The sequence below is a fragment of the Heliangelus exortis genome, chromosome 1 (genome assembly GCF_036169615.1).
Source record: "Heliangelus exortis chromosome 1, bHelExo1.hap1, whole genome shotgun sequence".
Taxonomy (NCBI): domain Eukaryota; kingdom Metazoa; phylum Chordata; class Aves; order Apodiformes; family Trochilidae; genus Heliangelus; species Heliangelus exortis.
In genome coordinates, this window is record NC_092422.1 from 127451797 (window position 1) to 127464257 (window position 12461).

Below are 12461 nucleotides of genomic sequence, written 5' to 3' on the forward strand. Positions count from 1 at the left end.
TGCAATCAAATTCTATAGCACAGATAAAAAAGAAAAATAAAGATAAAAAAGGAAAACAAAGGAAAAAAAATTACAAATATGCAAGGTACAATTCTAGTTACAGCCATCACATGTGAACACCAAAATTCTTGAAATGTTAACTCGCTGAGCAAGCAAAGGATACCCTTCATGGGTGTAAACTCTGTAAATTTATTGCATATACTGCTCTGCTTAAAACAGATGTTCTAAAATTTTTTACCAGAAGAGAGTATGGGCTTGAGTAACTTTTCAGTGCCCAGTTCATCCTTTGAGCTGTCAGCTCCTGGTTCTCCTGTCAAAATCTGAACACTCTGCAAATTGCTCCCTAAACCCATGTTTTACTTCTTTCCTAATAAACTCAGTAACAATTTGAAAAAGAAAGGAAGAAACGTGTGGCAACACCAGAGGGCGATACAATGCAAGCCTCTCTGAAATAAGATGAGGTTTTTTCCTGCCTTCCTTTTTATCTGTTCTCCCTGGCCTGAGGAGCACCTGTCCATATGCAATTGCTGTGCTGACAGACAAATGGAGCAAAACTGCCCATGTAGTTTTCAGTTTAGCAATTGAAAGAAAAAAAAAATCACAGGATTATTTGAGCTGAACAGAGAGAAACAAGAACAGCTCAACTGAATTACAGTATTTAAGACTCTGGCCTACCATCTGAATAATTCAAAACAGGGTATTTTCCTTTAATATATGAACAGATACTTCCTTCCTGTGTGAAGAAATCAATCCTCCAACTTTCTGCTTTTTATTATTTTAGAAAGAAGACAGGGATCAGAGAACATCAACTAATGAGACTGTCCTCTTTTTTTTGTATATATATTTCAAATTAAAATGAAAAAAAACCCTAAAATTTAAGCCAGATCTCTATATTTACACAGACACGTTTCCTGTCTACCAAATGATTCCTGGGACTCCTGCCTCAAACATTTTGCATGTTCCTACAATAAGACAGCAATTCTGAAAATGCAGCTTAAAAATAGCCACTGAAAGGGAGAAGATAAAAATAAAATTGTTCCAAGTCATCAAGTCACTGGTAATACTTTCATACAGAGCTAAACTATTTTCAAAGGGATGAGGGTGGCAAAGGAAGGCTTATACTCAGACGACCAAAGACTGTTCAGCTACAAACTGGGCTGCTCCAGTGAACAACACACTTGGTTTCGTAACTCTGTGAGCCATACAAATGTGATCATAAGTAGGATCTAACCCTGTTAGTAGCAGGACTATTGCAGCAATCTCCTTTTCAAAATTACAATGGAATATTGACAAATGGCTCTCACAGAGATGCAGCAGCTAAATAAGCGCAATCAGAGATAAGAGTTAATGAAAAGAACCCTCAGTTGTATCCTCTTAGGTCTCAAATGTCCACATTGCTATCAGTTTTCTTTGCTTTGCCTGAAACTGTTAAAAAAAAAAAAAAAAAAGCCATCAAATGTGAATTAAAGAAAGCAGTGCACCAGACAACTATATAGGTAAGTCTGTCCTTTAAGGCTACAAAATATAAAATCAGTTTAAAGATTATTTTCCTTGTTTACTCAATGACAATATTGATCCTGTAGATGTTTTTATTTTTTATTTATCTATCACTAAATTCAGTTTAGAATGTGATGTTATTCTTCAAATTCCTCTGGAGCCAGCTTCTATTTCTTGGAATGAAAACTCCTGAAACCATTTCAGTCCTATTAACTGAAAGGACATTGTTAACTCTGTAAAGCTTGTAAAAATTACTAGTAATAATTTCTGGATTTTGTGCATCACAGATCTTTTAAGCATTTCATTTTTTTCTGATTTTACTGTGCTTTTTTCATAATTTATTTCTGTATTCAGACTTGTGATCTTTCTAGCACTTTACCTACAAGATAAAAGACGAGCTAATATGTTTGCTTCAGCTCTGGTTTTGGGTGCACATTCTTTTTACTGGAATACTACAAAAGTAGTTGTTTTCCTTCTTATATTTGATTAGCCTTCAATTGTATAAATATATAAGGTTCTATGGTGTGTGTGACATTAACAGCATAGTAATTACCAGAGCATCTCAAAGAGTAGGAAGCAATTAATTCATGACAAGTACATAAGCACATCTAGATTTTAATTTTATATATATATATATATATATATAGTCATCAAATGTTTCTTTATTTCTGGACACCCAACACATTAATTCTAGCCCTGTTAGTCTTTTCAATTTCTTTTATTTCCAACACCTACATGACTACTCAAGAATAATATTTCTTTTTTAATGTTCAGCTTTTATACTAATGACTGTGCTTACTTCAGAAAGCATGAAATCATCCACATTTATTTCTTCGTAATCATCATCCACTTCATCACTTTTAACAGCTGCAAGAGCACTGGCCAGTTTCTTTCGCAAAAGAAAACCCTTCCAAAATGCCTAAACAAAAAATTTAAAGCATGTTATACAAAGTCATAGATCAAACCCAAATCCAGATTCTCTACGTTATCCCATTAGGAAGATAAAACATCTCAGGCCCTGGTTTAATAGCTCAATGATCTGTTTTTTGAACTTTATGTGACATTTAAAACTACAAGACAAATTAAATGCCAGCACATGTCTAAAGCTTAGAGTACTCAAGAGGCTCCCCACAAGTAAGCAGAAAGGAATCCTAAAACTCCCTCAACTACAAACCTGGGTCAACTAATTAATTATTTGACAATTCCTTCTGGGACTATTATAAACTGAAAGAAAAGGCTACATAAGAAAAAACTTAGTGTCAGCTTTCAAATTACTGAGAATAAAAATACACTTGTATGAAATGTCTTACGGTTTACAAGTAGCAATTCTTGGAGACATCTCTTGCAATTGACCTAGGTCAGTTACTCTTTCTTAACTGTCTAAGATCTTTATTTTTTAAAAAAATATTACCAGTAGGCATAATCATATCTAAGGAAAAGGAGCATATTAGGAATTTAATGCTAAAAAAAAGGAAGAATGTTGGAAACATGTGCCAAAGTTGTAGAATCAGATGCAGGAAAACACTTCAGAGATCAAAACTACATAGATGGAATTAAGAAAATTAGATTCTGGACAACAGTTTCCCCCCAAAACAGTATTTGACATCAGTAGAGTTCAAAGTGACCTAAGCACTTAAAATACCATGCCAAAAAAAAAAAAAAAAAAAAAAATCATTCAAAATAACACAGATCTATAAAAGCACCAAGTCGGTGCTCAGTCATGATAAAAAAATAAAAATTATATGCTAATAGTCGTTAAGAAATAAGATGAAAACTTCCTTACTGGACAAATTTCTGATATATATGCCTACGGAAATGCGTTCCAAGCACTTCTTTAAAAAAGGTTATAAGAGAATGTAAAGAGATGTAAAGATTCAGAGAAGGAAAAAAAGATAAAAAGAAGTACAGATTAAAGTGAAAAGAGAATAAGTGTACTAAACTATTGTTTACAAAAGTGAATATCAAGATAGATATACAAGAGTTCTAAAAATACATAAAACACACAGAAAATAAATATTGAAAGACTATTTTCATACTTAATGTGGAAAATACCAGGTTTGGAAAAAAGCATATTTTAATCACTACATGCATTTGTGAAACTCATCACCTTAGTATACAGTAGAGGCCAAATATATAAGTTCAAAAATGGATCAAACTTGTTTAAAGAGATCAATTTTTAATATACTAGCTTCTCACTGTACTCCAGAAAAGAATTTTAGCTCAACTTTCTAGATAACTGACTGCTGTAATATGATTCTGTACTTTTCCTGTTTTTTAGTATGCACATTTACTAAATATTTTTCCACTTCCCATTTGTTAACGGCTAGAAAATGGAACTTGGGCTCCAAAATCACAGTGACATTTTTATGTAAAACTTAAAATACTGACTGTTTCTAAGTTAACTTGAAATCTGAAATCAACACAGAGTCCATTTGCTTAGAAAACACAAAAAAATCCCATGAACCCTGGCAACTTGGCAGATAAATACCACATCTGTTTAGCAAACTAAACAGAGCCAAGGTATGGACTTCAGTTCTTGCTGCCAGTAATACACTGTGTTTCACTGTTAGCTCACTATCTACCATAGGACAGCCTAGGCCATGGTCTGTTCCCAGTACCAGTACAGACAAGGCAATCCTGGTTCTTTGAGATAGACAGAGAGACAAATCAGTAGGAGAGAAGAGATGGAAAGAGATGGAAAGATGGTGGAAGATGTCCTTGCCAATGCAGGGGGCACTGTGTGATCTCTAAGGTCCCTACCAAACCAAACCAAACCAAACCAAACCAAACCAAACCAAACCAAACCAAACCAATTTAAGATTCTATGATGTACTAGTTATGCAGCATCTAACAGTATAATAGACATATCCCAGTAAGAATATTAGCATTATGTATTTAAAACATAAAGTTGGAACTAAATCAAGCAAAACTAACCCAGTGACATATTTTGTGAAAAAAAGGGGAAATAATTTTATGCTGCTATAAAGCTTTTTGTAAAGAAGCTCTCTTTCTAAAACTTCAGCCTTACATTGTTGAATAAAAAAATTTTAATTATGAAACTATTAACAGAATAATAAACAAACAAAAAAAAGAGAAAATCACAAGTACGCAAAACTGGTACGATTTTTGTCTCATTAAATTTGCAAAATAAGTTAAGAGACTATCATAAACCAACCTGGATTATTGTGGCAGCTTCATGCTTCTGTTTCGAAGCTTCTATAAACAGATGATTCTCTGTTTTGGTGCAGTTAGTTTTCTTCCTGGCACAGTATTGCCTCCAAAGGGATTGGATCACTGATGCTGCCATATGTAGCCTTGTTGGGAAATAAATACCTTAAGGGCCTTACCAGTACAACTGGATTATCATAGCTGCCAAACTATAACCATAGAACACAGCACTACACATTGAGACAAATGGAAGGCTCTGACATGAAACTCCAAAGAAATTACAATGCAGATGTGATATATTTCAAGAGAGACTGGAGGAGATTCACGTCACATAACTTTGGAAATGCAATTATCTAAGAGGACTAATCTCTGGTGGGCTCTGTTACCTGTATATTCACCAAAGAGGAAAAGCATTCTCAAAAGAAATATTAGGAGTGCAAGTGGCCTAACAATTACTGTATAAACTATTGGACGGGTCTGCTTATTTCCACTGTCTATGTAGAAAAAAACTAAAATAAGGAGAACTACATACTGAAAACTGCACGACACAAATATCTCTAATGGAGCAGACAGGAAAAAACTGAGAAAACGCAATTTCATCTTTTGCCTTACTCTACTGACCAGTAGTTACATGTGTATGTTTCTAGACTACTTAGACTTCTTCAGTCATTGAACTTTCTAAATACGTTCAATTAATTTATACTGATGGATAGAAGTTTAACAGCAGTTCCTCATTATGACTCTACTATCTTGGAATCCTTTTCTCCACAGAATTTTCATTTCAATTGGACAGCTTGTTTAAGAAAAGACATCTATATTCCCCCTAATCTTTAAATATTTTCTTTCCTTGGGCAGTTCATCTGTTTAAATGGAGTACTTTTCAGCAGAAAAGCACACTTCAGAGATTAAGTCAGAATTTTTTTTTCCTAAAATGTGTTTATTAAGATTACCAACCCCAGCCCATGGTTTATACTTAAGATCTGCACCTATAAAAAGCAGTAGCTAGGTTAAAAATCAAACGAGAAAATCCCACTAACAATTTGTATTCTGTGCTGAAGAGAGCTGTCCAACAACAGACTTACAGAATGCATTTAAAATATGAAGTAAAAACTTTAAAAGGACTTTTTCAAAAACATTTTTCTGAATTACTTATCTTTCACAATACACTTCTATACTCTTAGTTTCAACTCCCTGAGAGGCAATGATGGATGCTATGGTCTTCCTGAATAATAAATTTTATGACAATTCATTAGTGTGTTAAGTACCTACCAAGCACTACTGTCTAAAGATCACGAAGAGGCAGTTTCCATGCTTGCTCTTTGTAATGTTCTCAAGACATGTATTTTTGAAACTGAATCCTTATGAAATCGTATGTTTTTGTACCTTAAAAGCAAAATTTTCAGCTTCTGTTTTCCATGACTGTACATCCAGAACCATACAAGCCAGCAGCAAATGGTTTCCAAAGGCATTCCAAAGAGGTAACAAAATGTCCTGTTTCATGTGGGAGAATTTTTGGGGGCACATAACAAGTTGAACCTGCCCCTCACCCCTGCCTCTGTTTTTAAGGAGCAGGTTAGGGCATGTTGGAGGAGTACCAAGGGCAGGGCAGGCTGTTAGCTCTTCAGTCATCACAACAGCAGGAAACTGGCCTAAGGTCAAGGGAGTAGGATGGTAGATTTAAGCAACTTTTCCCTCTTGCCTTCTAAATGATACTGACTGTAAACTCTATACAGATGAATCATGAATGTCTAATGAATAGCAGCAAAAAAGCCTTACATTAGTTTGCAGTTTAAAGTGCCCCAAAGTCTGGCAAACCATCCAGCATTTTAATCTCTAACAATGTAGGTGTCACTGAATTGACGTCATAAATTTATTGCAAAAAAAAAAAAAAGAAACAAAAAAGGGAAAGGTAGGAGACCTTAGAGAAAGTTTTCAAAATCTCTGTACAGTATTTTTAAATTATTTTAAGTATATATGTATTCTTACTCTGTTAACTGACAGAATAACACAAAGGATTGTTTTTTAATATTGAAATCTAGTGTACATCACCTTAAAAATAACTAGTTGCCTAATAAGCTTAAAAATACTGTTTTCTTACTACATGTTCTGTGCCTCTGTTTTAAACAAGTCCTCACTCCCGTTGAACATCCATATAATTTACTTGAAAGCCACCTCTCATCTGTCTTACCTTTCTGTATTATTCTCAAAATGCTGAAGATCTTTTCCCATTTTACTTGCTGCTATCACTGACTGTTGCAAGGTGAATTGGGCTGACATGTTATTGTTGCCTTTGCTCTCCCCATTGTAACTAATACAAGATGCAGTGTTCTTCTGCTGCACTCTCTGATCTTCCTTATTTTCCTTTTGGTGCACAGGTATGGAGGAGTTAGTGCATGTGGCCTGAATATGGCCAGTAGTAATCCATCTTTCAGAAGGATCCAACAAGACCTGTTTATTTTCTGTCACACCCATGATTAAGAGGTTATTTTCCTGTAGGCAGCCAGTGGATGTTTGTTTTAAATGGTTTTGCAGTGCTTCTGGACCATCTCTGTCAGTAATGTCTAGTTCACCATACTCATGTGCATATCGATGTTTAATACTAAGTTTCATCAACTGATTAAAATACCAGCATTGTCCCTCTGCAGAATCAGTGGAGGAGGAAATTCTGAAAAAAAGACAAAAATGTTTTTTACATGTGTTTCAGACTGTATGAATCCTTTTAAAAAATATATTCCCCTATTAATTTCTATATTTTCTGTATTGTCAAGTATCCTTACATGTTTCCATACTCTTATAATGAAGAGTAATCGCCCTGACTGAAAAGCAGTTTCAGTATTTGTAAAATATATAATAAATTAGATTTTAGTTTTGTTTTTTTTTTAATTGCTTCACTTTGTTCAAAATGGGCACTAGAGCATACATTTCACTATTAATTTTCTGTGTGGTTAGAGGCATATGAAGTAACAAATTTTAGAGGGCTTGAGGCAATTTTTAGTATAAATCTTGTAACAGCTGTAATAATCCAAGTTTATCTGGAAACTATCAAAGCTCATACAAAATTAACAGTAATTTTAAAATTCATATTAGAACTACAGCAACAAACTCCAAACTTAGATTCAGATCAGTATTTTTATCAACATAGGGAAGGTAATATACTGAAGCAACCTACAAAGTTCTTTGTGTTACACTGTCTAAATGACGAGGACAAGCAAGAGCAAATTTGAACTAATCATTACAGATTCAGAAGGCTGGCTGTATTTGGACAGAGTTTGTGCATTGTAGGTATCAGGTAATTATCAAATTAAATTTCCCTTTGATAGCATAGACAGATGCAGAGATTTGTAATGTGGAGTTATTTTCAAAGCACAAAGTCAGCAGTTCAAAAAGTAGACATAAGATCCATTCCCTACAGAGTCTGGGAAAATCAAGCCCAAAGATTACAATTGAATAAGAGAATTTTCCTTCCAATTTATCATTCTTGAAAAGTGAAGCTCTTATAAGGCTTTATTACAAAAAGACACTTTAACAATATAACTATTTTCTCTCCTAAAGTTCAACTAAGGACTTTTCCGATCTATAAGAACATACAGAATCAGGTTTTACAAGAGTAAAAAAGATTCCATCTCTTCCTCTGCTATAAGAACCTCAATGATACTGGACAAAATACGAATGATTAAGTTGGAAGCTGAATCCATGCAGTCTGTTTATATAACTCAGTGTGCATTAGCTATACATTTGACTGCCCATTATGCAACTTTACTTCTACTTCTGCTAATGTATTTTTTTTCAAGGATCTAACAAACTTCAGCTGTCTCCTACTGCACAGTAAAAATAGTATTTTTTATCCAATGTAAAATACTTTAAAGCATCACATACTGTAGTTAAATACTTAAATAATTTAAAGTATTTAAGAAGATAAATTTAGTACAAGCTCATTATCAAAGTTTTACAAAACATATTATGCCGAGAAGACAGAAAAAGAAAAAAAAAAAAAATCATTCATGCCTTTTTTTTTTCCCCTCTATTTTTAGGTTTTTTTGTTTGAGAATTAAAATATTGTGGGAAAAAACAGAAAGTTTTATATATTTGTTAAAATAAACATACCTATGAAAACTATAGCCTGAGTATAACTGTTCATTCTCAAAAAAGAGAAACACAATAAAACCAAAACAAGATTACTGTGAACAGAGTAGGATGGATATTTGTGCATCCACTCCTTTGACAGGTGCAGATGCATACTGAGCAGCTGCTTCATCCTTCCATGGATAGGAAAGCGGCAAGCAGAAAAGGTCAAGTGCAATTGGCACCTAGACAAAACAAGTAATAGGATTATCCTGATGGAAGTACCTACTGGATACTTCCATACTGCCCAGGTGCTTAGTATGTGATGAAATGTAGATGAATACAGCAGTCTTGCTACAGAAAAGTTTATATGGTTTCCAGCTTTGACCAGCACATTCAGTTATGTTCAGTGGCTACCCACAACCTTAACAAGTGAAAGGTATTTATGCCACATGTAAATTTTAGGGTAGCCAAATGGGATCTTTTTGTGGTGGGAGAAAGGCATAAAGGGTAAAAGCCAGAAGAGGAAGGGATGGGTCTTTCACAGAAATGTACAAATGTGCTTGAAGAGACCAAGCAGTTATTAAGAGACCAAACAAATGCTAAGAGCACAGAGCTACCTGTAGGTTTCTAACAAAAAAGATACCTCTCAATTTATGCTATGATTTTTCCAGGGACTTTGAGGAAAAATAAAAGCATTAGAATCAGGTTTTCATCTATTTTGAAATTCAAGTTGTGCATTTATTAATGACTGCTACAACTGCAGTCCTAACATCAGTCCATCAAGAGTATCCATCACTGACTCATTGGTAAATTTAGACCAATCCCTGCTTAGTTTCACATGCAGGGAGGAGGAAAGTCCAGGGCAAGGGAATAGCAAACCCCCACTAACACCAATTAGGAAATGGGGAAGACACCTACACAGGCTCAGTTAACAAATATGGGAAAGGACAACTTATTCTTAAAGGCCTTTCGGTGCAGTTTAAATCAGCCCAAGTGTTGCCAGTTTAAAAGTTTAAGGTGGCAGTGGAAACTTGCGTACAGAGATGACACATTTAGTACAGAATTTCCTACTGTGATTGCACCTGAAATTACTTCCAGGTTATTGAAATAGCATAATTTTGTCAGAACAAGACAGTGGAAAATGTATGGAAAAGTCAGAAGAACAAACCTCTTGGAGGCAAAAGGGACAGTGGACAAACAAACCAAGCCTTATCAGGAATGGCAGTTTCCACCTCGAACTGTATCTAAATCATAAATAATATTCTACCCCTTTTTGTGCTATCTTGTGTGTTCATTAAAATTTTGCTTAATATCATCTTTTTCCTTTTGTGGCTCTACTGTGATTTTTATAATTCTAATATATGGAATATTCAAATAATACACTCCCATTGTAAATGAACTTTTGTTTGTAGTATTGCTACAAAATCTAATTTGTCTTTGGAGAAATTTCATTACTGATGTTCAGCTGAAAGTTACAGAAATCCCTTATAGATGGAAGAAATCACTGGTTACTTATTCTGACTACCACTTATGAAATACTTGTCATTTTTACTGTATTACATATACATTACTTACAAAGTTCAAGTTCCATTAGCCTGACATTTGCTTATCTGATGACTGACAGCAAACTACGACAGCCATGGCAGCTAATTTTTATATGATTACTGACTACAAGACATCTAAAGTATGTGTCAGAAAGCATTTATTACAGTAGAGAAATTTAACTTTAAAATGTTTCAATCTTAACCATGGCAAGAACAGTAAAGTTTCTCACAGAAACAGCACAGACAATTTAACTGAGCAACAGTGGTGTATGAAACACAGATTAGACAAGCAAGCAGTGATTGCTTTTGGCAGCTTACATACTTGGGGTCACACCTACAGGGTCTCATAACTTAGCAAGATGTGAAACAGAAGTTTGCTCTATTGTTGGCCTGTTCTTTAGCAACGTCACATTAATTCAAAGTATTGCAGTTTGTACATACAATAGGTATGCTATTAAGGCATGTATGGAAACAAATTTTTTAAAGTCCCTTTTATGAACTTCGGTTTTCAATGATTTTCAATCCATCCATAAATTGTTCTTTTAGTAAAAATAAAACTTAGAGGGGTTTAACAAACAATAAATTCATTTTAAGACTAAATTTGATACAAAATGCTTCAACTATGCCAAGGATACCTATTTAGAAGACAGTAAGTGAAATCTCAAAACCCACAACCCTCCCTGTCTCCTCTCCCCACCCAAACCATACATTCAGGAAATATGTTTATATACTAACTTCTTTCCACTATTGTTCTTTTAAAACACATGCAAGCACTTTCAAATAAAATTTACACGGAATCATAGAAAAATTTTCAGTTGAAGGAAACTCAGGAAGTCTCTAGTCTAACCTGCTCCTTCAAAGCCTGGTTACATCTGAGATCAGACCAGGTTGCTCAGAGTTTTACCCAATCAGTTCTTGAAAACGTTCAAGAACTGACACTTTACAGCCTCTCTGAGCAAACCTGTTGCAATTCATCACTGTCCAAACAGTGAAAAAGTTTTTTTCTTATGCCCAGCTGTATTAGGTTTGGCTGGGATGAAGTTAATTTTCATTATAGCTGCCTGTATGGTGCTGTGTTTTAGATTTATAACTGAAACTGTCTTGATAAAACACTAATGTTTTGCTGAACAGTCCTTGGACAGTCAAGACCTTCTCTGTCATACTCAGCTGGTAGGCTGGGAGCAGGAAGCTGGGAAATGACACAGCAGAGACAGCTCACCTGAACTGACCAAAACCATATTGCACACCATATAACATCATGGTCAGCAATGAAGCTTGGTGGGGAGTCTTTCCCAGGTAGCTATTGCTATTGGTGTATGCTGGTGGAAGGTAGTGAGTGACTGCTTTGCATAACCTGGTCACTTTCTATTTTTTTATTTTCTTCCTTTTTCCTTCGCTTACTAAATTGTCTACATCTCAGTCAACATGCATTTCTTGCTTCTAGAATTCTGGTAAGTGTGCACTCCATCTCCAGCTCTTTGATAAAGATGTTAGAAGGATAAGTCAGCATCCAGAAAGTAGCACATGCCATTAACTATTAACAGTTAATGGATGGTCTGAGACTGATTATTCAAAATTTCTTGCCAGTCTAGTTGTCCATTCAGGCAAACAATTGCTAAATAAACAATTACATTTTTTTAACATAACTTTTCCCTCCCATTTTTTACCATCTTTCAGAAATTTATAGTTAGGTCTTTAGATTCTGCCATAGTTCTCCCACATTCGTCATTTCGTACTTACAGATGGATGAACTAGATCTTAAGTCTCAGACAAAAGAACTTTCTCTATCATAAAGGAAGAGGAGTACTTTTTTGCCTCTCCTTTTTTCCTTTTAAGAAACAGAAAGGAAATAGATTTAACATTTTGAAATAGTATTATTAGGAAGTATAAGCTTCCCACCTGCAAGCCAGAATCCAAAAATCACAGAAGTGAGGACATATCTTGAAGGTTTAATGGAGAAACATGAGTTCCAGGAACCACCTAGACATTACATCTGTCATCTGTCTGAACTTTATAGTTTATCTCAAATTACTTTCAATCTAATTCTTAATACAAACTTCTTTTTGAATAAATCTGTTTTTTGAGCTATGAAGTTTTTATTTCAGCCTAGTAACCACCAATAATGCATCAAAATAATACATCAAACCAGTTAGGTAGTAAAAAGACACCATGGATATACAGGTTTAC

General features: G+C 34.6%; 1 protein-coding gene across 5 annotated transcripts in view; it reads right to left on the minus strand.

The window, feature by feature from the left end:
* The window catches only part of LRRIQ1 (leucine rich repeats and IQ motif containing 1), a 108441-nt gene that overhangs the window by 66736 nt on the left and 29244 nt on the right, over positions 1–12461 (minus strand). For all 5 annotated transcript variants that reach the window (XM_071765889.1, XM_071765868.1, XM_071765878.1 and 2 more), the window contains exons 16-18: positions 6854–7330; positions 4673–4811; positions 2297–2416 (exon numbers count right to left, since the gene is read on the minus strand). In XM_071765889.1, the coding sequence (XP_071621990.1) occupies positions 2297–2416; positions 4673–4811; positions 6854–7330 (736 nt within the window). The remainder of the gene's footprint in view (positions 1–2296; positions 2417–4672; positions 4812–6853; positions 7331–12461) is intronic.